Genomic DNA, 26766 nt, shown 5'->3' on the forward strand with positions numbered 1-26766 from the left:
GTCGTAGCAGCATAACAGTCCATTCATAGGGATGACGACACAAAAGGCTTTAATAATGCGTTCAGGCAGCGCTGCGGAACCACTATGTTTGTGTCCCAAATGGAACCCTACTTCCTATATAGTGGACTACTTTTAACCATACAGGTCCCGTAGGGCTCTGGTCAAAAGTAGTGCACTATGTAGGGAATAGAGTGTAATTTAAGACACATATCAATTTTTTATTTAACCTTTATTTAACTAGGCAAGTCAGTTAAAAACAAAATTCTTATTTACAATGACAGCCTGCTCTGGCCAAACCCTAACCCGGACGATGCTGGGCCAATTGTGCACCGCCCTATGAGACTCCCAATCACAACCAGTTGTAATACAGCCTGGAATCAAACCAGGGTCTGTAGTGACACCTCTAGTACTGCGATGCAGTGCCTTAGACTGCCGCGCCACTCGGGAGCTCTCCATCTAGCTTCCTCTGTTCTGTAAGTACCACTGGAGGGCTAGGAAGACGGCTGGAGGGACGTGAAGGGAGCTCTCCATCTAGCTTCCTCTGTTCTGTAAGTACCACAGGAGGGCTAGGAAGACGGCTGGAGGGACGTGATGGGAGCTCTCCATCTAGCTTCCTCTGTTCTGTAAGTACCACTGGAGGGATAGGAAGACAGCTGGAGGGGCATGATGGGAGCTCTCCATCTAGCTTCCTCTGTTCTGTAAGTACCACAGGAGGGCTAGGAAGACGGCTGGAGGGACGTGAAGGGAGCTCTCCATCTAGCTTCCTCTGTTCTGTAAGTACCACTGGAGGGATAGGAAGACGGCTGGAGGGACGTGATGGGAGCTCTCCATCTAGCTTCCTCTGTTCTGTAAGTACCACAGGAGGGCTAGGAAGACGGCTGGAGGGACGTGAAGGGAGCTCTCCATCTAGCTTCCTCTGTTCTGTAAGTACCACAGGAGGGCTAGGAAGACGGCTGGAGGGACGTGATGGGAGCTCTCCATCTAGCTTCCTCTGTTCTGTAAGTACCACTGGAGGGCTAGGAAGACGGCTGGAGGGACGTGATGGGAGCTCTCCATCTAGCTTCCTCTGTTCTGTAAGTACCACAGGAGGGCTAGGAAGACGGCTGGAGGGACGTGATGGGAGCTCTCCATCTAGCTTCCTCTGTTCTGTAAGTACCACAGGAGGGCTAGGAAGACGGCTGGAGGGACGTGATGGGAGCTCTCCATCTAGCTTCCTCTGTTCTGTAAGTACCACAGGAGGGCTAGGAAGACGGCTGGAGGGACGTGTGATTCTAGACAGGAGGAGCTAACATATGGTTGTTCAGCTATCGTGAAGAAAAAATAATGATCAACTAAAATGTCAAAAAATTCTATTTGAATTTTCCTGAGAATCTTCCTTTCATTTCAAAATATATAAATATTGCAGAAAAAAAGCTGGATTAAGTGTATAGTCATGTTTTCTGTGTGACATGGTTTTTGTATTTAACAATCACACTCAAAAAGGTGCAGCAGTCACACAGAACAACATTACATGATAATCCCGAGGGTTTTACCGCCTTTGATGCCTCCATCTCCCATGACTTATCACTCTGTCTGTCAGAAGTAGGCTGCAGAGGTCTATGAAAAACCCTGTCAGTGGCAACCATTGATTGGCCTATAGTCTGACACAGGTAGAGAGAGAGAGAATGTTTATTTCACCTTTGTTTATTATCCATTTGACATATTTAAAAAAAAAAAAATCCAATGCCAATGAAGCCCTTTGAATTGAATTGAGAGAGAGTGAGAGACAGAGAGAGGCAGAGAGAGAGAGGCAGAGAGAGATAGGGAGAGAGGCAGAGAGAGAGAGAGGCAGCGAGAGATAGGGAGAGAGAGAGAGAGACAGAGAGAGAGAGGCAGAGAGAGGCAGAGAGAGAGAGGCAGAAAGAGATGCAGAGAGAGAGAGAGAGAGGGGCAGAGAGAGAGGGGGGCAGAGAGACAGAGGCAGAGAGAGAGAGAGAGAGAGAGAGGCAGAGAGAGAGGCAGAGAAAGAGTGAGCTCTGGCACATTTCACAATATTTGGAACCAAGGACTGATCACCACAATCCACAAAATAACTACCGTGGGATATGTGTCAACAGCAACCATGCGAAAATCCTCTGCATTATCATTAACAGCAGACTCGTACATTTCCTCAGTGAAAACAATATACTGAGCAAATGTCAAATTGGCTTTTTACCAAATTACCGTACGACAGACCACGTTTTCACTCTGAACATCCTAATTGACAAACAAACCAAAACAAAGGCAAAGTCTTCTCATGCATTGTTGATTACAAAAAAGCTTTAGACTCAATTTGGCATGAGGGCCTGCTATACAAATTGATGGGAAGTGGTGTTGGGGGAAAAACATACAACATTATAAAATCCATGTACACAAACAACAAGTGTGCACACACATTTCTTTACACAGGGCTGTGGTGTGAGACAGGGATGCAGTAAAAGCTCCACCCTTTTCAACATGTAAATCAATGAATTGGCGAGGGCACTAGAACAGTCTGCAGCACCTGGCCTCACCCTACTAGAATCTGAAGTAAAACGTCTACTGTTTGCTGATGATCTGGTGCTTCTGTCCCCAACCAAGGAGGGTCTACAGCAGCACCTAGATCTTCTGCACAGATTCTGCCAGACCTGGGCCCTGACAGTAAATCCCAGTAAGACAAAAATAATGGTGTTCCAAAAAAGGTCCAGTTCCCAGGACCACGAATACAAATTCCATCTCAACACCGTTGCCCTAGAACACACAAAAAACTATACATACCTCGGCCTAAACATCAGCGGCACAGGTAACTTCCACAAAGCTGTGAACGAGCTGAGAGACAAGGCAAGAAGGAACAAAATATTTGACATACCAATTAGGATCTTGCTAAAAAATACTTGAATCAGTTATAGAACCCATTGCCCTTCATGGTTGTGAGGTCTGGTGTCTGCTCACCAACTAAGAATTCACAAAATGGGAAAAACACCAAATTGAGACTCTGCATGCAGAATTCTGCAAAAATATCCTCTGTGTACAAGGTAAAACACCAAATAATGCATGCAGAGCAGAATTAGGCCAATACCCGCTAATTATCAAAATCCATAAAAGAGATGTTAAATTCTACAACCACCTAAAGGAAGTGATTCCCAAACATTCCATAACAAAGCCATCACCTACAGAGAGATGAACCTGGAGAAGAGTCCCCTAAGCAAGCTAGTTCTGGTGCTCTGTACACAAACACAAACAGACTCCACAGAGCCCCAGGACAACAGCACAATTAGACCCAACCAAATCATGAGAAAACAAAAAGATAATTACTTGACACATTGGAAAGAATTTACAAAAAAACTGAGCAAACTAGAATGCTATTTGGTACTAAACAGAGAGTACACAGTGGCAGAATACCTGACCACTGTGAATGACCAAAAATTAAGGAAATCTTTGACTATGTACAGACTCAGTGAGCATAGCCTTGCTATTGAGAATGACGGCTGAAGGCAGACCTGGCTCTCAAGAGAAGACAGGCTATGTGCACACTGCCCACAAAATGAGGTGGAAACTGAGCTGCACTTACCTCATGCCAAATGTATGACCATATTAGAGACACAAATATCCTTCAGATTACACAGAACCACAAAGAATTTGAAAACAAAATACCACAGTGAAATACCACAGTGTGCCATCATAACAGCAATATTTGGAACCTGTTTCAACAAGAAAATCAAATCAAAGTTTATTTGTCACGTGCGTCGAATACAACAGTTGCAGATCTTACAGTGAAATGCTTACTTACAGGCTCTAACCAATAGTGTGAAAAAAAGGTATGTGTGTGTGTGTAGGTAAGTAAAGAAATAAAACAACAGTAAAAATACATTTGAAAAAAGAGTAGCAAGGCTATATACAGACACCTGTTAGTCAGGCTTATTGAGGTAGTATGTACATGTAGGTATCGTTAAAGTGACTATGCATATATGATGAACAGAGAGTAGCAGTAGCGTAAAAGAGGGGTTGGCGGGTGGTGGGTGGGACACAATGCAGATAGCCCGGTTAGCCAATGTGCGGGAGCACTGGTTGGTCGGCCCAATTGAGGTAGTATGTACATGGATGTATAGTTAAAGTGACTATGCATATAAGATAAACAGAGAGTAGCAGTAGCATAAAAGAGGGGTTGGGGGGCAACCAGTGAAGAACAAACACCATTGTAAATACAACCCATATTAAGTTATTTTCCCTTTTGTACTTCAACCATTTGCACATTGCTACAGCACTGTATATAGTTTAAATGTCTTTATTCTTTTGGAACTTGTGTGAGTGTAATATTTACTGTTCACTTTCAATTGTTTATTTTTCTTTTGTTTATCCATTTCACTTGCTTTGGCAATGTAAACATATGTTTCCCATGCCAATAAAGCCCCTTAAATTGAAAGAAATAGAGAGAGAAAGAAATAGAGAGAGATAAAGACAGAGGGAGAGAGAGAGAGGCGGGCAGAGGGAGGGAGAGAAAGAGAGAGATGGAGGTAGAGAGAGAGAACGAGAGAGTGAAAGACAGAGAGAGGAAGAGAGAAGGAGAGAGGCAGAGAGAGAGAAAGAGAGAGACAAAAGAAGCCTCTCCACAGACCAAAATGCAGAAGACGACCCCTCCAAGCCCTGAAAGCAGCGCCGTCTCTCCAAGACACTCCTCCATGGCAGGAAGCTTAGCCCTCATGATGTACTGGGCCGTACGCACTACCCTCTGTACAGGATTGCGGTCGGAGGCAGAGCAGTTGCCATACCAGGCGACGACGCAACAAGTCAGGATGCTCTCGATGGTGCAGCTGTAGAACTTTTTACAGATCTGAGGACCAATGGCAAATCTTTTCAGTCTCGTGAGGGGGAATAGGCCGTGCCCTCTTCATGACTGTCTTGGTGGGTTTGGACTAGAGGTCAACTAATTAATCGGTTTCTGGGATGATGATGTTGATGTGAGCCATTGTCACGTTCTGACCCTAGTTCTTTAGTTATGTCTTTGTTTTAGTATGGTCAGGGCGTGAGTTGGGTGGATTGTCCATGTTCCGTTTTCTATATTTCAAGTTTTCAATCGGTAATCGGCCTTTTTGGATGCCGATTATGGACGATTACATTGCGAGGACGAGGAAACTGCGTGGCAGGCTGACCACTTGTTACGCGAGCGCAGCGTCAAAAGGACCTTGTGGCTACAAGGAGCCAAGGTAAGTATATTTATTTTTTTACTTTTTTCTCCCCAATTTCGTGGTATCCAATTGGTTGTAGTTACAGTCTTGTCTCATCGCTGCAACTCCCGTACGGACTCAGGAGAGGCGTGGGTCGAGAGCTAATTAATCGTCATGGCATTAATCGGCATGCGTCCTCCGAAACACAACCCAACAAAGCCGCACTGCTTCTTGACACAATGCACATCCAACCCGGAAGCCAGCCGCACCAATATGTCGGAGGAAACACCTGGTGACCTGGTCAGCGTGCACTGCGCCCGGCCCGCCACAGGAGTCGCGAGTGCACGATGAGACAAGGATATCCCTGCCGGCCAAACCCTCCCTAACCCGGACGACGCTGGGCCAAAAGAATCTCTGGTGGCACAGCTAGCACTGCGATGCAGTGCCTTAGACCACTGTGCCACCCGGGAGGCTCGAGCCAAGGTAAGTTGCTAGCTAGTATTAAACTTATCTTAAAAAAACAATTAATCTTCACATAATCACAAGTTAACTACACATGGTTGATGATATTACTAGGTTAACTAGCTTGTCCTGCGTTGCATATAATCAATGCGGTGCGTGTTAATTTATCATTGAATCACAGCCTACTTCAACTTCGCCAAATGGGTGATGATTTAACAAAAGCGCATTCGTGAAAAATGTACCTAACCATAAACATCAATGCCTTTCTTAATATCAATGCACTGAAGTATATATCTTTAAACCTGCATATTTAGTTAAAATAAATTCATGTTAGCAGGCAATATTAACTAGAATATTAACTAAAAGACAGTACTAGACTCACTTCTCTTGCGTTCTGTGCAAGCAGAGTCAGGGTATATGCAACAGTTTGGGCCACGTGGCTCGTTGCGAACTGTGAACTAATTTGCCAGAATTTTACATAATTATGACATAACATTGAAGGTTGTGCAATGTAACAGGAATATTTAGACTTAGGATTGCCACCCGTTCTATAAAATACAGAACGGTTCAGTATTTCACTGAAAGAATAAACGTTTTGTTTTCAAAATGATAGTTTCTGGATTTTACCATATTAATGACCAAAGGCTCGTATTTCTGTGTGTTATTATATGATAATTAAGTCTATGATTTGATATTTGATAGAGCAGTCTGACTGAGCGGTGGTAGGCAGGAGCAGGTTCGTAAGCATTCATTCAAACAACACTGCGTTTGCCAGCAGCTCTTAGCAATGCTTGAAGCACAGCGCTGTTTATGACTTCAAGCCTATCAACTCCCGAGATTGTCGATGTGTTCCTGGTTCGAGCCCAGGTAGCGGCGAGGAAAGGGATGGAAGCTATACTGTTACACTGGCAATACTAAAGTGCCTATAAGAACATCCAATAGTCAAAGGTATAGGAAATACAAATGGTATAGAGAGAAATAGTCAACGCGTCATAATAAAAGTCAATGAACAGCATTCTCACGTAGGTGTTCCTTTTGACCAGCTGGGAAAGGGCAGTGTTGAGTGCAATAGAGATTGCGCCATCTGTGGATCTGTTGGGGCGGTATGCAAATTGGAGCGGGTCTAGAGTTTCTGGGATGATGGTTTTGATGTGAGCCATGGCCAGGCTTTCAAAGCACTTCATGGCAACGGGTCAGTAGTCATTTAGGCAGGTTACCTTGGTGTTCTTGGGCACAGGGACTATGGTGGTCTGCTTGAAACATGTAGGTATTACAGACTCAGTCAGGGACAGGTTGAAAATGTCAGTGAAGACACTCGCCAGTTGGTCAGCGCATGCTCGGAGTATGCGTCCTGGTAATCCGCCTGGCCCTGCGGCCTTGTAAATGTTGACCTGTTTAAAGGTCTTACTCACAACAGCTACGGAGAGCGTGATCACACAGTCGTCCGGACAGCTGGTGCTCTCATGCATGTTGCAGTGTTGCTTGCCTCGAAGCACGCACAGAAGTCGTTTAGCTCGTCTGGTAGGCTTGTGTCACTCAGCAGCTCGCGTCTGGGCTTCCCTTTGTAGTCCTTAACAGATTGCAAGCCCTGCCACATCCGACGAGAGTCAGAGCCGGTGTAGTACGATTCGATCTTAGTCCTGTATTTACGCTTTGCCTGTTGGATGGATCGTCTGAGGGCATAGCAAGATTTCTTATAAGCGTACGGGTTTGAGTCCCGCTCCTTGAAAGCAGCAGCTCTACCCTTTAGCTCAGTGCAGATGTTGCCTTTAATCCAAAGCTTCTGGTTGAGATACGTACGTACTGTCACCGTGGGAACAACTTCATCGATGCACTTTTTGATGAAGCCTGTGACTGATGTGGCATACTCCTCAATGCCATCGGATGAGTCCCGGAACATATTCCAGTCTGTGCTAACAAAACAGTCCTGTAGCTTAGCATCTGCGTCATCTGACCACTTCCATATTAAGCGAGTCACTGGTACTTCCTGCTTTAGTTTTTATTGTAAGCAGGAATCAGTAGGATATAATTATGGTCAGATTTGCCAAATGGAGGGCGAGGGAGAGCTTTGTACGTGTCTCTGTGTGTGGAGTAAAGGTGGTCTAGAGTTTTTTTCCCTCTGGTTGCACAATTAGGTGAAACGGATTTAAGTTTCCCTGCATTAAAGTCCCCGGCCACTAGGAGCGCCGCCTCTGGATGAGCATTTTCTTGTTTGCTTATGGCTTTATAACAGTTCGCTGAGTGTGGTCTTGGTGCCAGCTTCGGTTTGTGGTGGTTAATAGATAGCTATTAAAAATATTGATGAAAACTCTTGGTAAATAGTGTTGTCTACAGCTTATCATGAGATACTCTACCTCAGGCGAGCAAAATCTTGAGACTTCCTTAATATTTGATTTTGCACACCAGCTGTTATTGACAAATAGACACATAGCGCCACCCCTTGCCTTAGCAGAGGCAGCTGTTCTGTCTTGCCGATGCACGGAGTCTCATAGCAAAGGGTCTGAATACTTATGTAAATAAGGTATTTCTGTTTTTGTATTTGTCATTCAAATCAAATTTCATTGGTCACATACACATATTTAGTAGATGTTATGGTGGGTGTAGCGAAATGCTTGTTGTCACGGCTGTCGTAAGAACAGGACCAAGGCGCAGCGGATGTTGAGTTCCACATATTTAATTCAAAGAGAAACTTAAACAAAACTAAATATATCAATAAACGAACAACTAAACGTGACTACGTGGTGCACATGCACAAACACAAAACAATATCCCACAAACACAGGTGGGAAAAATAGCAACTTAAATATGATCCCCAATTAGAGACAACGATTACCAGCTGCCTCTAATTGGGAATCATACAAAACACCAACATAGAAAATATAAACTAGAACACAACATAGAAATAAAAAAACTAGAACACCCCCTAGTCACGCCCTGACCTACTACACCATAGAGAAACAATGGCTCTCTATGGTCAGGGCATGACACTTGTGTTCCTAGCACCAACAATGCAGTATTATCTAAAAGAAATTCACAACAACACACACAAATCTAAAAGTAAAACGAATGGAATTAAGAAATATCTAAATATTACATCACGCAATGTCATAGTGGCATTGACTACAATACAGTAGAATAGAGTACAGATATACAGTACCAGTCAAGAGTTTGGACACACCTACTCATTCCAGCGTGTTTCTTAATTTGACTTGGGCTGCATTTTCTGAGGCTGGTAACTCTAACGAACTCCAACGAACTTAACTACAATCTAAGCTAGATGCCCTCAATCTCACACAAATTGTCAGGGAACCCACCAGGTACAACCTTAAATCCGTCAACATGGGCACCCCTATAGATATTATCCTGACCAACTTGCCCTCCAAATATACACCTCTGCTGTTTTCAATCAGGATCTCAGCAATCACTGCCTCATTGCCTGCATCCATTACGGGTCCGCGGTCAAACGACCACCCCTCATCACTGTCAAACGCTCCCTAAAACACTTCTGCGAACAGGCCTTTCTAATCGACCTGGCCCGGGTATCCTGGAAGGATATTGAATAGTCCCCGCGATATGCAACTGTTCAGGGAAGTCAGGAACTAATACAGAAACAGAAATTTACATCTTGCAGCTCTAACTGCAAATAGTTCTGGGACACTGTAAAGTCCATGGAGAATAAGAGCACCTCCTTCCAGCTGCCCACTGCACTGAGGCTAGAAAACACTGTCACCACCGATAAATCCACGATAATCGAGAATTTCAATAAGCATTTCTCTACGGCTGGCCATGCTTTCCTTCTGGCTACCCCAACCCCGGCCAACAGCTCCGCACCACCTGCAGCTACTTGCCCAAGCCTCCCCAGCGCCTCCTTCACCCAAATCCAGATAGCAGATGTTCTGAAAGAGCTGCAAAACCTGGACCCGTACAAATCAGCTGGGCTAGACAATCTGGACTCTCTCTTTCTAAAATGATGCCGCCATTGTTGCAACCCCTATTACTAGTCTGTTCAACCTCTCTTTCGTATCGTCCGAGATTCCTAAAGATCGGAAAGCTGCCACGGTCATCCCCCTCTTCAAAGGGGGTGACACTCTAGGCCCAAACTGTTACAGACCTATATCCATCCTGCCCTGCCTTTCCAAAGTCTTCGAAAGCCAAGTTAACAAACAGATCACTGACCATTTCGAATCCCACCGTACCTTCTCCGCTGTGCAATCCGTTTTCCGAGCTGGTCATGGATGCACCTCAGCCACGCTCAAGGTACTAAACGATATCATAACTGCCATCGATAAAAGACAGTACTGTGCAGCCGTCTTCATCAACCTGGCCAAGGCTTTAAACTCAGTCAATCACCGTATTCTTATTGACAGACTCAACAACCTTCGTTTCTCAAATAACTGCCTCGCCTGTTTCACCAACTACTTCTCTGATAGAGTTCAGTGTGTCAAATCGGAGGGCATGTTGTCCGGACCTCTAGCAGTCTCTATGGTATCTATGGAAGATACCATTGACACCATTGACACCGCCATGGGGGTGTTCTCTTATCAGTACCCGACGTCCAATGACAGTTTACTGTTCAACATCATCCCAACCCACTTCCCCCCCCTGCCACCCATAATAGACCAGTCCATCAGCTTCACCACCATAGTGGTCCTCTTCATCACCATGGTTTCACTGGGCTGTACCATGGAGGTGTCCAAGATCAAGGTGATTCTCACGATGGTGTTCATATCTAGTTTCTGGTTGTTTCAGACTTTTTGGGGTTCATTTCATTTTCTTTCTTTGATGTTTTTTTGTGTGATTTAAAGCAGTTTTAAGGTTTATGAAATGTATACAAATGAAATATTATATTCATAACATTTAATATTGTTATTCATCTATTTCTCTAGACCCACATCCTGAAACCTAAAGGAGTAGCCATCGCAGCGGGGGCCCAGTTCGGAGTAATGCCCCTCACTGCCTTTTCATTGGCTAAGGTTAGTATTTCTCATTGGCTACGGTTAGCTTTTCTTATTGGCTCAGGTTAGTAGTTTTCATTCGCTCAGGTTAGTATTTCTCATTGGCTCAGGTTAGTATTTCTCATTGGCTCAGGTTAGTAGTTTTCATTGGCTCAGGTTAGTATTTCTCATTGGCTACGGTTAGCTTTTCTCATTGGCTCAGGTTAGTATTTCTCATTGGCTCAAGTTAGTATTTCTCATTGGCTCAGGTTAGTATTTCTCATTGGCTCAGGTTAGTATTTCTCATTGGCTTAGGTTAGTAGTTTCCATAGCTGTCTTGGCGTTCTACAGTCTGGTTCCCAGGCCTTCAGGAATGGCAGGACAGGACCATGCCAAGCTGTTCAGTGTAGCCTCAGGTGTGTGTCCTGTCCTGTGTCTTCAGGTGTTACTGCTGGGGCTGATGGAGGCTGTAGCGATGCTGCTCTGTGGATGCTGTCCAGGGGGAAACGTCTCCAATATACTGGCCCTGGCACTGAAGGGAGACGTGAACCTCAGGTAGACAACATACTTAACTATTCACATGAACCTCTATACCCTTTGATCTATTCTCCTCCAAAATGTCCCCGTTATCACAGTGTGGCATTAACGTTCAGGAGAAAATCATCTTGTTTCTGACTGGGTCTCCACCCTAAAGATTGGTCTCATCAGTCACTGACTGTTCCCCAAATTTTACATATTCCTGGTAACTACAACTCATTTTACATATTCCTGGTAACTACAACTCATGTTACATACACTACCATTCAAAAGTTTGGGGTCACTTAGAAATGTCCTTGTTTTTGAAAGAAAAGCAACATTTTTGAGTTTGGGTGATTGTGGAGGTCAGGTCATCTGATGCAGCACTCCATCACTCTCCTTCTTGGTCAAATAGCCCTTACACAGCCTGGAGGTGTGTTGGGTCATTGTCCTGTTGAAAAACAAATGACAGTCCCACTAAGTGCAAACCAGATGGGAAGGCATATCGCTGCAGAATGCAGTGGTAGCCATGCTGACAGTGTCACAAGCAAAGCACCCCCACACCATCACACCTCCTCCTCCATGCTTCACGGTGGGAACCACATATGCAGAGATCATCCGTTCACCTACTCTGCATCTCACAAAGACACAGCAGTTAGAACTAAAAATCTCCAATTAGGACTCATCAAACCAAAGGACAGATTTCCAACGGTCTAATGTCCATTGCTTGTGGTTCTTGGCCCAAGCAAGTCTCTTCTTCTTATTGGTGTCTTATTATACATTCTGGCCTCCTGACCATCCGCTTAAGAAAAAATAGTCTGTGGCTGAATTTAGTTGATGATCCCTGACCCAGATCATAAAACTATTATATGAATGAATTCCACCATCAGACACCCCATCCATCCCATGTTTTAGTTTCAACCGACAGATCACTAACTCTTCTATTGGACACTACCCGTCCAAGACCTTTAACATAATTATCATAGATATTAATCAACGTCATCAGATACCGTGTCACACCTTTCACGCTACTTTTAACCACCTGGTCGGTCATTAACCCCTTCAGTTTCACAATGTACCTGGACATCTCCATTAGGACATGATGCCTAGAGATACAGAGGAGACATTCCTCCTCTAACTACCCCCGTAGGTATCATCTGAAAGAACACTGTCTCTGACTGTCTCAAGAACTTGCCTACTGTTAATTATTAATAATGCCAACTGCCAAATATTTTACTCACACTAGTCTCTTGTTTATGTGTGCAGAGATGACATATACACGAGTGCTGTCTGTCAGGCTATAGGTCAAATAGATTCAGATTTCAGATATTTTTCTTACTGTATTTGTTTTTTTAAGCATAACATTATCCACAGAAAAAGACAAACTAGATCACAGAACAACAGGAATGACACTATAGGCGGGTTGGTTGTTTAGCAACGAAACAGAAGTACGGGACAAAACAGATGGGCTTAGATTGCTGACTTTACTTAGTCTCCAAATGTTTATTGAAAACAGAACTACATTTGCACAATAAGTCTCAAAAAATACCTTGTTACAGTTGTTGGTTAGCTAACTAGCTAACTAGCTAACTAGCGAATGTATTACCATATTAGGATTAGACATGCCATTATTCAAAACACCTCAAAACAAGACATGGTATCAAGATACAAGGAGCTGAAACGTCGTTGTTGCTAGGTCACCGGCCATCCAGAACCACAACACATGGACTTCTGATCCTTCTATTGAGATGACTGGCACCTTGGCATTGACCCAATAGAGAAATGTCAGAGTTGGGATTTCAAGGTCACAGCTATGTGTTGTTCCACGTTCTGTCAATGTGTAATATTGAGCGTGGCTCTGATACCATAACAGCTCGTTCGCCAGGTTAGGAAGAATGGAAATACACACGTGTGTAACTAACCCTGCTGTTTATACACATGCCTATCTCTCCCTCTCTCTCTCCCCCTATCTCTCCCTCTCCCCCTCTCTCTATCTCCCTCTATCTCCCTCTCTCTCTCCCCCTATCTCTCCCTCTCCCCCTCTCTCTATCTCCCTCTATCTCCCTCTCTCTCTCCCCCTCTCTCCCTCTCTCTCCCTATCTCTCCCTCTCTCCCTCTCTATCTCCCTCTCTCTCTCCCCCTTTCCCTCCTCCTTTCTCTATCTCCCCCTCTCTCTCCATCCATCCATCCCCCCTCCTCTCTTTCTCTCCCTCCCTCTCATTCTTTCTACCCCCCCTCACTTTCTCTCTCCATCCATCCCCCCTCCTTCCCTCTCCTCCTTTCTATCCCCCCCACTCTGTCTCTCTCTACATCCCTCCTTCTCTCTCTTTCTCCCTCTCTTCCTTCTCAGTATTGTGATGACTACCTGCTCTACATTCCTAGCCCTGGGTATGATGCCACTGCTCCTCTACCTGTATTGCCAGGGCTTCTCATTTACATTTACATTTAAGTCATTTAGCAGACGCTCTTATCCAGAGCGACTTACAAATTGGTGCATTCACCTTATGATATCCAGTGGAACAACCACTTTACAATAGTGCATCTAACTCTTTTAAGGGGGGGGGGGGGGGGGGCGGTTAGAAGGATTACTTTATCCTATCCTAGGTATTCCTTAAAGAGGTGGGGTTTCAGGTGTCTCCGGAAGGTGGTGATTGACTCCGCTGACCTGGCGTCGTGAGGGAGTTTGTTCCACCATTGGGGTGCCAGAGCAGCGAACAGTTTTGACTGGGCTGAGCGGGAACTGTACTTCCTCAGAGGTAGGGAGGCGAGCAGGCCAGAGGTGGATGAACGCAGTGCCCTTGTTTGGGTGTAGGGCCTGATCAGAGCCTGAAGGTACGGAGGTGCCGTTCCCCTCACAGCTCCGTAGGCAAGCACCATGGTCTTGTAGCGGATGCGAGCTTCAACTGGAAGCCAGTGGAGAGAGCGGAGGAGCGGGGTGACGTGAGAGAACTTGGGAAGGTTGAACACCAGACGGGCTGCGGCGTTCTGGATGAGTTGTAGGGGTTTAATCGCACAGGCAGGGAGCCCAGCCAACAGCGAGTTGCAGTAATCCAGACGGGAGATGACAAGTGCCTGGATTAGGACCTGCGCCGCTTCCTGTGTGAGGCAGGGTCGTACTCTGCGAATGTTGTAGAGCATGAACCTACAGGAACGGGTCACCGCCTTGATGTTAGTTGAGAACGACAGGGTGTTGTCCAGGATCACGCCAAGGTTCTTAGCACTCTGGGAGGAGGACACAATGGAGTTGTCAACCGTGATGGCGAGATCATGGAACGGGCAGTCCTTCCCCGGGAGGAAGAGGAGCTCCGTCTTGCCGAGGTTCAGCTTGAGGTGGTGATCCGTCATCCACACTGATATGTCTGCCAGACATGCAGAGATGCGATTCGCCACCTGGTTATCAGAAGGGGGAAAGGAGAAGATTAATTGTGTGTCGTCTGCATAGCAATGATAGGAGAGACCATGTGAGGATATGACAGAGCCAAGTGACTTGGTGTATAGCGAGAATAGGAGAGGGCCTAGAACAGAGCCCTGGGGGACACCAGTGGTGAGAGCACGTGGTGCGGAGACAGATTCTCACCACGCCACCTGGTAGGAGCGACCTGTCAGGTAGGACGCAATCCAAGCGTGGGCCGCGCCGGAGATGCCCAACTCGGAGAGGGTGGAGAGGAGGATCTGATGGTTCACAGTATCAAAGGCAGCCGATAGGTCTAGAAGGATGAGAGCAGAGGAGAGAGAGTTAGCTTTAGCAGTGCGGAGCGCCTCCGTGACACAGAGAAGAGCAGTCTCAGTTGAATGACTAGTCTTGAAACCTGACTGATTTGGATCAAGAAGGTCATTCTGAGAGAAATAGCAGGAGAGCTGGCCAAGGACGGCACGTTCAAGAGTTTTGGAGAGAAAAGAAAGAAGGGATACTGGTCTGTAGTTGTTGACATCGGAGGGATCGAGTGTAGGTTTTTTCAGAAGGGGTGCAACTCTCGCTCTCTTGAAGACGGAAGGGACGTAGCCAGCGGTCAAGGATGAGTTGATGAGCGAGGTGAGGTAAGGGAGAAGGTCTCCGGAAATGGTCTGGAGAAGAGAGGAGGGGATAGGGTCAAGTGGGCAGGTTGTTGGGCGGCTGGCCGTCACAAGACGCGAGATTTCATCTGGAGAGAGAGGGGAGAAAGAGGTCAAAGCACAGGGTAGGGCAGTGTGAGCAGAACCAGCGGTGTCGTTTGACTTAGCAAACGAGGATCGGATGTCGTCGACCTTCTTTTCAAAATGGTTGACGAAGTCATCCGCAGAGAGGGAGGAGGGGGGGAGGGGGAGGAGGATTCAGGAGGGAGGAGAAGGTGGCAAAGAGCTTCCTAGGGTTAGAGGCAGATGCTTGGAATTTAGAGTGGTAGAAAGTGGCTTTAGCAGCAGAGACAGAAGAGGAGAATGTAGAGAGGAGGGAGTGAAAGGATGCCAGGTCCGCAGGGAGGCGAGTTTTCCTCCATTTCCGCTCGGCTGCCCGGAGCCCTGTTCTCCAACCTGGAGAGTGCTGTTCCCTACACTGGTATCACATTGGCCCTGGTCATGACTCTGTTCCCTTGTGCCATCGGCATCCTCATCAACTACTACAGGCCACAGTACTCCAAGACCATTACCAAGGTATGACCGATAATGGTCAGCTTTTGGGTAGTCTCGCGTTGCCATACCTCCAAAATTATGTCGTTGTCATGCCTTCCCGGAAACTCCCTTCCCGTTCTAGGGAAGCCTGATTGGCTTCGAGGCTAGCTTTTGAGTAATATCTTCTACTGGGGTACAGTTAGATTTACAGTTAGATTTACAATCTTGTTGAAAAACACAAATCTGGTAAAGGGCCTCATTGTAAAAGTTCAAAACATTCAAAACATACAGGTTGTTTTAGACAGCATACATTGATAATAATATACAGTACGTGGCTGAATGTCCTCCTGCTCTTCAGATCGGTCTGTCCCTCCTGTTGATATCCATGGTAGTGATCGGCCTATTGGCCAGCCTGACCAGAGGAAGAATGAATGTGATGCTGACCGTCCTGTCCCCTCAACTAATGGCCACTGCTGCCCTCATGCCCCTCACTTTCGGATACGTCCTTTCATACCTGTTCAGACTCAACAGATCGTAAGTCATGGTGATGAGGATGATGTTGAGGATGATATTGATGGTAAAATATGATATTGATGAAGATTAGGATGAGGATTACAATGATGGTGAAGATCAAGATTATAATTATGTTGATAGATTGCATGTGAAGTTTTTCTATAGTAAAAAAAAAACAACTTATCTTCCTATTCCTCTAGTAAAAGTATATTCCAGCTCAGTACATTTCTAATGCTAAATGCTTGGAGGAAAGAAACTCATATACTTCAGCTAGAATTCAATGTCAATCAATCAATTCTTATTTGGACATCCTTCCTTCTTTCCTCAGGGGCCAGAGGACCATCGCCATGGAGACGGGATGTCAGAACATCCAGCTGTGTTCCGCCATTTTGAAGGTGGCGTTCCCTCCCGATGTGATTGGTCCGCTCTACCTCTTCCCTATAGTCTACATAGTGTTCCAGGTGGGAGAGGCCTTACTGCTCATCGTCCTCTTCTGGGTTCACCAGAGGTTCTTTAAAACACCAAAGAAAGGTAGGCTTGACTGACCCTTGTCTTTGAATGATATACATTTTTACCTCTTTTTTTCTCCCCAATTTCGTGGTATCCAATTGGTAATAGTTACAGTCTTGTCTCATCGCTGCAACTCCCGTACGGACTCGGGAGAGGCGAAGGTCGAGAGCCATGCGTCCTCCGAAACACAACGCAACCAAGCCGCACTGCTTCTTGACACAATGCACATCCAACCCGGAAGCCAGCCGCACCAATGTGTCGGAGGAAACACCGTACACCTGGCGACCTGGTCAGCGTGCACTGCGCCCGGCCCGCCACAGGAGTTGCTAGTGCGTGATGAGACAAGGATATCCCTGCCGGCAAAACCCTCCCTAACCCGGACGACGCTGGGCCAATTGCGCGCCGCCCCATGGGCCTCCTGGTCGCAGCCGGCTGCGACAGAGCCTGGGCTCGAACCCATAATCTCTGGTGGCACAGCTAGCACTGCGATGCAGTGCCTTAGACCACTGCGCCACCCGGGAGGCCTGACCACATGTTCTCTTGATAAATGTGTGAATTGGACCATTTTCCTGTCCTGCTAATCATTCAAAATGTAACGAGTAATTTGGGGTTTCAGGGAAAATGTATGGAGTAGAAAGTACATTATTTTATTTAGGAAAGTAGTGAAGTAAAAGTAAAAGTTTTACAAAATATAAATACTAAAGTATAGATACCCAAAAAAACTACTTAAGTAGTACTTCAAAGTATTTTTACTTTAGTACTTCACACCACTGCTCCTCCCTAGCTCTAACTCTCCTCCTTTCTCTCTCTCTCTCCCACAGAGAAGCACGAGGCAGTAGAGTCAGAGGAAGCCAGCCAGCCCAGCGATGTGGCCCAAGAATTGTAATTTTGAATTCCGTAAAGTGAGTGTGGAAAAGGTGAACGAATTATTGTTGTCTATCAACAATGACAAGCCACCGGGGTCTGACAACTTGGATTGAAAATTACTGAGGATAATAGCAGACGATATTGCCACTCCTATTTGCCATATCTTCAATTTAAGCCAACTAGAAAGTGTGTGCCCTCAGGCCTGGAGGGAAGCTAAAGTCATTCCACTACCCAAGCCCCCTTTACTGGCTCAAATAGCCAACCAATCAGCCTGTTACCAACCCTTAGTAAAGTTTGACCAGATACAATGTTATTTTACAGTAAACAAAGTGACAACAGACTTTCAGCACGACTATAGGGAAGGACACTCAACAAGCACAGCACTTACACAAATGACTGATGATTGGCTGAGAGAAACTGATGATAAAATGGTTGTTGGGGCTGTCTTGTTAGACATCAGTGTGGCTTTTGACATTATCGATCATAGTCAGCTGCTGGAAAAACTGATGTGTTATGGCTTTACTCCCCCTGATATAATGTGGATAAAGACTTACCTGTCTAACAGAACACAGAGGGTGTTCTTTAATGGAAGCTTCTCCAACATAATCCAAGTAGGAGCAGGAATTCTAGGCTCCTTACTTTTAAAAACCTTTACTAACGACATGCCACTAGCTTTGAGTAAAGCCAGTGTGTTTATGTATGCAGATGACTCAACACTAAACACGTCAGCTACTACAATGACTGAAAGCTGTAGTTAGTTTCGAAGGGGGTGGCAAGGAATAAGTCAGTCATAAATATTTCCTAAACTAAAAGCATTGTATTTGGGACAAATCATTCACTAAACCCTAAACCTCAACTAAATCTTGTAATAAATAATGTGGAAATTGAGCAAGTTGAGGTGACTAAACTGCTTGGAGTAACACTAGATTGTAAACTGTCATGGTCAAAATATATTGATGCAGTAGTAGCTAAGATGGGGAGAAGTCTGTCTATAATAAAGCGATGCTCTGCCTTAACACTATCAACAGGCCCTAGTTTTGTCGCACCTGGACTACTGTTCAGTCGTGTGGTCAAGTGCCACATAAGGGACTTAGACCATTGTAATTCTTCTCAGAACAGGGTGGCACGGCTGGCCCTTATATGTACACGGAGAGATAACATTAATAATATGCATGTCAATCTCTCATGATTCAAAGTGGAGCAGACTTCATCACTACTTGTTTTTGTAAGAAGTGTTGACAAGCTGAATGCACTGAGCAGTCTTCAAAAAGGAGATCCAAGGTAATATTCATATAACTAATTAAAATGCCTTTATTTGAATGGCATGTTCAGTGGAAACAAAGATTAAAAACTTAACACAATTCGGCTGCATGGCCTTCGTCGGGGAGTACAAAGATATGCATTATCCTCTTTTGAACAGCTTTTTCCAATCAACCCTAATTTGAAGAGGGAATGGTTACAGAAATTCATTGGACAACACCTAGTAAGTAACACTATACACATTAAAAGGTGAAAGACTGTAGATATGGTATCAGAATGAAAATCAAGGCTAGAAGTTGTCTAAACTACTGGCACACAGCTCTGACACAAATACATACCCCACAAGACAGGCCACAAGAGGTCTCTTCACAGTCCAAGTCCAGAACAGACTATGGGAGGCGCACAGTACTACATAGAGCCATGATTACATGGAAGTCTATTCCACATCAGGTAACTGATGCAAGCAGTAAAATCAGATTTAAAAAACAGGTAAAAATACACCTTATAGAACAGCGTGGACTGTGGACACACACAAAGGTACAGACACATGCATATGCACACAAACATTGTAATACTGTTGTATGGTGGTATTATACACCACATATGTACGATGCAGAATGTAACTATGATGTACTGTTTTATCATGTAAGTGCCTTAATGTTTTTGTACCCCAGGCAGAGTAGCTGCTGCATCGGCATGTACTAACAGGGATCCCTAACAGTCACAGAATGTTCCGGAATTTACACTCTGAATGATCCGTATTTCTCTCTGAGCATCCAGAAACAATCACATCAGTGATGTACAGTCGACTTGAAAACACTCAGTAACTGCATTTACAATCGGAGTCTGCATTGACGGTGAGGCACGGCCACTTTGAAAAGGTGGAGTGATTGCGCCAATTGATTACCGTATGACAAATTTCTGGAATGAAATTAGTAATTAAAACTACGTACCGTCTGTACTACATGTGTATTTATGATCAAGGCAAGCTAGTGCAGTATGTCTGTGTGTACAAGCTATAGAAAACATTGTAATAAGTGACGTTTTAATACTGAACGTTTCAACAACAAAATATATATAATCTAGATCCATTACTAAGACCATCTTACAAACAACTCTTTGTGGAAGTTTAACTTTATTCTCAAGTTCTGACATACAAAATGTCTTGGACGCTTTATTTAAAACTGTTCTCATTTGTCGTTTGCTGTGTCTTGTTCTTTTTCAATTAAGTACAAATACAACCCTTATATTGAACACGGAGAGAGAAAAAAAACACACACTTAATTTAGCATGAAAAATAGTTATTTTCCAAACTATTCTCTAGGTTGTGTCGACGCTTCATTACAATACATTGTGAAAGGAAACGTGTATAATGCTTTATAGAAACAAAGAGTACAGATACAGACAACCACTCCGTTTAAACATTCAATATAAATGGGTTAATGGCGGTGTGCATCTAACCCTAACCAACTGTTTAACCTTCAATACAAAACGGGTTAAATAATAACACAGCCTGCCACAATGTTTTCACCAGGCGTCTTAACTGAGGATAAAACACCTTTACTGCCGCCACAAAAAAAACAGATCACAATCTGATACACCCCCAAAAAAGAAAAAATGGCATTCAATAAAATAATCACAGCATAAAACTAATCAAATCCCAAAAAGGTTACTTTACACGAACCCTACATTGGAGATCAGAATGGTTCGACCCAAAACCTAAGCCAATCACATTCATAGCCATCATGGAACGGACTTTAATTCTCAACAGCTCATGATATCAGAGCTGACAACCAAAAGCCGGTAGAGGGGGAGTCACCACACGAGCCTTGAATGATAAAAAAATAATGTAATACCTTACCAAGAATTACATCCATTATTACAAATAAAAATACTAACCAAAACAAAACCCCAGAAGGTTTTAAACTCGATGCTCAAATTGAAAACAAAGCCCTCATTGTGTTCACAGCAAGAGACATGCTTCTACTGAGAACACCCACCATACAAAAGTAGGTCAAAGGTCAGCTATGTCAGAAGAGAAGAGGGGGTTGGAGGGAGGAAACAGAGGGAAAATACAGGGACACCAGGCAAGAACCGCTGGGTAAAACAGTTCCTGCCCTGTCGTCTTACTATAACAGTGGGGTTAGTGTGTGTTCACATTTGTCTGAATGTGAGTATTTATGTACTAGGTGTGTGTTCATTTAAAAATGTGTTTACTCCTGCGTTAGGTGTTCTCAATACTCAGTGGCGGCTGTCCGTAGACGGAGAGCGAGAGCCACGAGACCTGGAAGGAGACCTGGAAGGTGCACGCTGTGCAGGGGGAGGGGAGTGGGGGGAGGCAGACTTGCTGGGCTTGGAGGGCCGTTTAGAGGAGGAGGAAGAGGTCTCTTTGGCCCTGGGAGGTGGGGAGCCAGGGGCAGCAGCACGGGGGGCTGGGGAGCCGCTGTGGGAACGAGAACGAGAGCGGTTGTAGTCCCTCTTGGGGGAGCGGGATTTGGGGGAGTGGGACCTGGAACGACGGGGGGTCCTGGAGCGGGACGGGGAACGGTTACGAGAACGGGAGCGTGAACGAGAAGAGCTCTCAGAGCGGGAACGACTCCTGGAACCCCTGGAGAAGGAGAAAGAGGAAAAGGTGAAACCAACCGTCTCATCACTTTACTGATAATGCATCCTGCCGTCCTCAGTTCCTTAGAGGAAACACTAGTAGAAACATCTAGAAGGGCTTATTCTCCAGACCACTCACCTCTTCTTTGCTGCCTCAATCAGCTTGATTTTCCTTCCATTGATCTCCTTGCCAGACAGCTTCTCAAGGGCGTTTTTCAGATCACTGTAAGAAGCGAACTCAACCACTCTGAAGACCGACAAAACAAAAGAGGTCAGAAGAATACAACTGACATGGTGGGTTGAATGTAAAAAGGTTTTAGGAGTGTGTGGATGTTGGCAAGTGTACACGTATAGAAAGAACAGTATTTTATTATTCTTACCCTTCGTTGAGCTTGGGGCGGTGGGCGTCTGCAAACGTGACTTCCCCAGCCTGTCTCATGAAATCCTTCAGGTCCTACACAACAACAGGCTAAGTTAGGACCGGAACAGGATAAACAGTCATCATAATGTATCATATTCACCAACGAGAGAAAAAGGTTAGATATCATAGGAGGAACTACAGAGACTAACAGGGATGACGAGAGGGGTCCAAGAACCTCAGAGATCACAGCAGAATTCCTGGCTGCCTGGTCCAGCGACAAAGTCATTGTGTTAAAGTAGTTGTTCCAATTACCAGTTAGGTGTCTGTGTGCATGTTGATATATGGGACAAGCCAAATGGACAGAAACTGTTTGGAAATGTCACACACTCCCTTAAGAAACTCCTTTGAAGCAAGGCGAAAAGAGCTTGGCAAAAGGAAATGTAAATAAAGCCCTCCCAGAAGTACATAAAAACGTACTCTCTAAATTGGATCTGTAAAATGGAGGAAGCTAAAAAGACAAAAGATGTCAGGTTGATCTAAAAAAATAATAATATTTTTTTGAATTTTGCATTAAATTTATATTCTTGGACCCCACTCACTTTAAACAACTACATAGAACAGTCCAAATAGAACATTCTGAATGAGCAGTAGAGGAGCTGTGTTGAGCAGCATATTGAATAAAGTTGTCTCTTGCTAGCTAGGAGCCGAGGGCACAGGGCTCCCTGCCCCCTAACGCCTGGGACGGGTACCCTGTCTAGGGCTCGGCACCCCCCCTCAGTCTCAGTACAGAGGAAGAGAGGAAACCAATACCTGAGACCCCCCTTGGAGCGGGCCGCAGCAGGCTCTCCTAGTCCACCATACCATAACCACCTTGATCGCACCTCGTCATCCAACCTTGACCTCTCGTGACCTCGCTCAGCAGATTTTATCCACCTCTGGGCACCTCTCACGATGTGCGGACGGAATCACAGCACACGAAGGGGAGGGGGGGGGTAATGAGGGGGGGGTGTATGGATCGATTGAAGCCTCTCAAATTTACGAACCACCATCGATCAGACCAACACGCCAGCCACCATCAACACCATCATCGACTCTCTTTCCTCTCCTCTCTTTCTGCCCATCTGCCTCTCTGTTTGCGATTTCTCCCTCTCTGTCAGCACAGCGCTCCCGCCGTGCAGCGAGTGCAAGCGAAGTGGTCGCCGGCCACGCCAGTGCTTCTAGAGCAGAGTGGGTAGTGGGACCCGGGAGGGGTGGGACCTCACCCCCCAACCAAGCGAGGGAGCACTCATACGACCAGCAGGAGGATACCAACTAGGAGTAGGCCGACAGGCACACTGGCTGGCACGACATGGCTCAACCCAGAGAGAGGGACCCTGATTGGGTTAACTCCACCATAAGAAGCGCTCTCGTCCATACGACACAACAGTCAGGCTGGCAAATAAAGGGGTGAAGAATTGGTTAAAATAAAATAAATAAAAAAACAGACAAATTAGTTTTGTTTTTTCTCTCTTTTGTATCTAATCAAACTGTATTCTTTAGATGCAGTAAATATCTATGGCTGGTTATTTTGACTGGAAGCTCTCAGGAGAGAGCTAGATAGGCTATGTATTGAGAGCCCTTTATAGTTCAATAATGTGTAAGGAGAAATGAGACCAACAACACATTTGGCTAGTGCTGCTGATTTTCATATGCATGTGCTCTCAGCCCATTAAATATTACTACATTTGCTCCAATTAAAACGTAGAAAAGAAAAAAAAAACATGACTGAATTTCTTTACCTGGAGTGAACCAGGCAGTTGCCTTGAGATCATTACTAGTGAAGGTATAAAAGCTGAGCATTGTCACTCTCTCCCTCGTATTACTCAGCACCTGGTGTTGTTACTAACAGGCGGGTACAGTAGATGAGCAGACACGCCCAGGTAAGGAACTCACCTGCCAGCTGACGCGAGATGACAGGTTCTCCACGATGAGACGGTTCTCCGTACGCATCGGCGGGGGGTTCCTACTGTGGTGGGAGAAGAGAGAAAAGCATGAAAACCTTGCAGATAATCTAGAACCGTGGTTCCAAAACAACGGGCTAAAACCCATTGGTGAGTCATCCACAGCTAGTTCCTTCCTTCTAGCTGAAAGCTTGGATTTGATCCTGACTAGTAGCCTATTACCTTTTGCTGTAGTGGGAGAGAGAGAACACGAGCACCTCAAGTGCTGATCTAGGATCAGTTTCCCCTTGTCTATTCATTATAGTTTAACATCCTTAACAGACCCTAGATCGACACGCCTATTGAGATTTTATACGTATACAGACCCATGATTCTGACTAGAAATAACAGAGCTATCAAATAGTACAACCGGGATTATAATCAATGACATAAAGAGCAGTGTTGCCCCTCCCACTGAGCTGATAGTTTACTGACCTCCTAGATTAGGTTGGATTTATATCCATTGCACATTTCCGAAAGGTGCATTTGTATAGACAGAATGTTGAATAAACTGTCATTTGAACTTACTCTGCCGGTTGTCCACTTGGTTGGTTGGTCCTTATGGAAATTTGAGACAAAATATCCACAGGAAAGTATTATTAAAACATACTTTTTTAAAAATGCTGGTACTGCCGTCGATATTTCTATCACCTGGCATATGCATGCACCGTATGTATGCATTTACATTGTGTATGCGTGCCTCAGGGGATAAACAAACCATGAAAGCCAAACACAGAAAGCAGAGTTTTGAAGTTGGTTTAATAATATTTTTTTCCTTGGGGATATTTTGTCTAAAATTTCCACTTGTAAAGGGACTGTACAGTCTTCTGGAATCTATTTGTTTAGCGACTAGTGTGGAAAGTCCACACTGGGAATTGTAAGAGAGGCTAGCTGATAATATTTAAGTCCATGTACCTCCGACTATCCTGGGAGCCACGGCCATAGCGATCTGGGAAGCGGCCTCCTCCTCCTCCTCCTCCTCTGTCACCACCACGTCCCCGCCCACCACGCAGGCGCACACGAGCATGCTCAATGGTCACCCTGAGAGAGAGAAAATGAGGCCTTGAGACACATAAACAGGTTATGGAAGGCTGTTATAATAACCCAGGACTATTTATTGATGTGAGCCAACGTGGTGATGTGTAAATGTCCATCATGAACAGAGATGCTGCTTTACCTCTCATTGCAGAGCTCCTTGCCATCCAACTCATAAACTGCATCCTCAGCATCCCTAGGATCATCAAACTCCTGGAGAACAGATTATAACATTCAGACGATCTATTCTAGACCTCCTCTCTACAATGTAGCTAACTACGGTATCAATTAGCTAGTAAGTAGAGTTCAGATATGTGCGTCATGGTGTGTATACTGACCCCAAAACCTGTATGCGCGTCCATACTGCACTTAGCCAAGACCTAACTGCCTCCTTAGCCTGGGGCTAAGAACAATAGTGTGAAAATACAGTGTGTAGGTGTGTGTACTTACCACAAAACCAAAGCCTCTCTTGAGGTCGATGTCTCGGATGCGGCCGTATCCTTTGAAGAATCTCTCCACGTCCTTCTCTCTGGCGGACGGGTTTAACCGGCCGACAAATATGCGGCAGCCACTCATTCTGGCTGTAGGATGTCTATCCGAAAGCGAAACAGTAAATATATATATTTTAAAAATCCCTAAAATGACACATTTTTAAACAAAAAAACACTATGTGGAAGGAATGTTGTTAGAACGTCGTGGCAGTTAACTCAAGACGCCATAAATATTTTCCGCGTACACCCACATCATTAGCAATTTTACCTAACTAGAATTATATAGTAAACAAATTGGAGTATTTAAAAAAAAAAAAGGTATACACATTTTTTGAGAAATATACAAATTACGTTATAAACCGCGTAGTCCTGTATACTCATCCCGAAGAGGTTTCAAAACCGAACGTTTATCGTGACCTCAACGTTAGCTGCGACACAGTCATTGTGCATTTTTTGGGGCCTTGTGATTGCATTTGCAAACGCAAGATAAACAAAGCTAACGCTAACTAGCGTGTTAACGTTTCCCACTGGCAATACTAGTGCAATAATGCATTAACATTAGTTACGTCCATTTAAATTGTACAAACGTTAATGTTAATATACCTTTGTGGGGTTTTTTCTTCGGAGGGATTGTCTTGCTGCTTACTGCCTCTTAAAAACAGCGAGAAGGACACAAAATGGAGTCCGTATTCTCTCGGCTTTTCAATGACACGTTGCAGTACTATCTAGCAGCCGCTAGATGTCACCCAGTCACAAGGTTCACAATCTACATAAAACAATGGTTGGTGTTGGTCGTCACAGTACAGGGTGGAAATGGCATGGCGCTTTACTGTTCGTAAGATACGCAACTAGCTAATTAGTATCATGATAATATGACTGACGTTAGACACACATTCACCCTGTACAATCAGGTGTGGTTATCCTCGGAGTGTCCTTGAGGTAACAGTGGGTAGGCCTTCAAGCATCTGTTCTCGACAGGCCTTTCACTCATAAGTTTACTACACATGAGTATATCAATATTTTATCCTGCTTACTTATTACTACATTACTATTATGTCAGTCTTTGGGCCGCTGAATAAAAACCCTTTAAACACAGATTTGACCTATTTTAGGCATCAATTCAGCTGATCTTAAACAGTGTATTCTTCTCTACTTCCTTACGAAGTCGGGCGGCAGGTAGCTTAGTGGTTAGAGCGTTGGGCCAGTAACTGAAAAGGTTGCTGGCTCGAATCCCCGAGCTGACAAGGTAAAAATATGTCGTTCTGCCCCTGAACAAGGCAGTTAACCCACTGTTCCTAGGCCATCATTGAGAATAATAATTTGTTCTGAACTGACTTGCCTGGTTAAATAATAAATAAAAAAACATGGACGCTGCAGAAGGTCAGAATCCTCTTATAAAGTAGAGGTAAGGAGATGACCTCTTATAAAGTAGAGGTCCAAACATTCAGTTTTGCCGAATCAATAAAAAGGCCACAACGTTAATCT

General features: G+C 44.8%; 2 protein-coding genes across 3 annotated transcripts; one reads left to right on the forward strand and one right to left on the reverse strand.

The window, feature by feature from the left end:
* Positions 1–10115: 10115 nt before the first annotated feature.
* On the forward strand, positions 10116–17570 carry LOC139583864 (hepatic sodium/bile acid cotransporter-like). Its single transcript, XM_071415411.1, has 8 exons — positions 10116–10328; positions 10511–10597; positions 11001–11113; positions 13425–13498; positions 15570–15703; positions 16020–16195; positions 16503–16705; positions 17506–17570. Exons 1-8 carry the CDS (start codon positions 10116–10118, stop codon positions 17568–17570), a joined length of 1065 nt encoding a protein of 354 aa, XP_071271512.1.
* A 2357-nt stretch (positions 17571–19927) lies between these two features.
* Positions 19928–25991, reverse strand: srsf5b (serine and arginine rich splicing factor 5b). 2 transcript variants are annotated; one of them, XM_071412612.1, is made up of 9 exons: positions 25885–25991; positions 25241–25382; positions 24933–25003; positions 24671–24796; positions 24284–24313; positions 23709–23781; positions 21796–21869; positions 21555–21662; positions 19928–21419 (listed from the first exon to the last, which is right to left on the reverse strand). In XM_071412612.1, exons 2-9 carry the CDS (start codon positions 25364–25366, stop codon positions 21053–21055), a joined length of 975 nt encoding a protein of 324 aa, XP_071268713.1. In that variant the 5' UTR covers positions 25367–25382; positions 25885–25991; the 3' UTR covers positions 19928–21052. The 2 variants fall into 2 exon arrangements, with proteins under 2 accessions (XP_071268713.1, XP_071268714.1); XM_071412613.1 differs by lacking the exon at positions 24284–24313.
* Positions 25992–26766: the final 775 nt, after the last annotated feature.

This window comes from Salvelinus alpinus, chromosome 8 (genome assembly GCF_045679555.1).
Source record: "Salvelinus alpinus chromosome 8, SLU_Salpinus.1, whole genome shotgun sequence".
In the NCBI taxonomy this organism is placed as follows: Eukaryota; Metazoa; Chordata; class Actinopteri; order Salmoniformes; family Salmonidae; genus Salvelinus; species Salvelinus alpinus.

Bases quoted from the DNA above. Each gene is read 5' to 3' on its own strand.
- LOC139583864 (XM_071415411.1), top strand. From the start codon at position 10,116: ATGGAAGATACCATTGACACCATTGACACCGCCATGGGGGTGTTCTCT. The intron at 10,598-11,000 runs GTTAGTATTTCT...CTGTGTCTTCAG, and splicing joins CTGCCTTTTCATTGGCTAAG to GTGTTACTGCTGGGGCTGAT. The intron at 15,704-16,019 runs GTATGACCGATA...CCTGCTCTTCAG, and splicing joins ACTCCAAGACCATTACCAAG to ATCGGTCTGTCCCTCCTGTT.
- srsf5b (XM_071412612.1), bottom strand. From the start codon at position 25,366: ATGAGTGGCTGCCGCATATTTGTCGGCCGGTTAAACCCGTCCGCCAGA. The intron at 25,004-25,240 runs GTAAGTACACAC...TCTGTTCTCCAG, and splicing joins AGAGAGGCTTTGGTTTTGTG to GAGTTTGATGATCCTAGGGA. The intron at 21,420-21,554 runs GTGAGTGGTCTG...CTCCTTCTCCAG, and splicing joins ATTGAGGCAGCAAAGAAGAG to GGGTTCCAGGAGTCGTTCCC.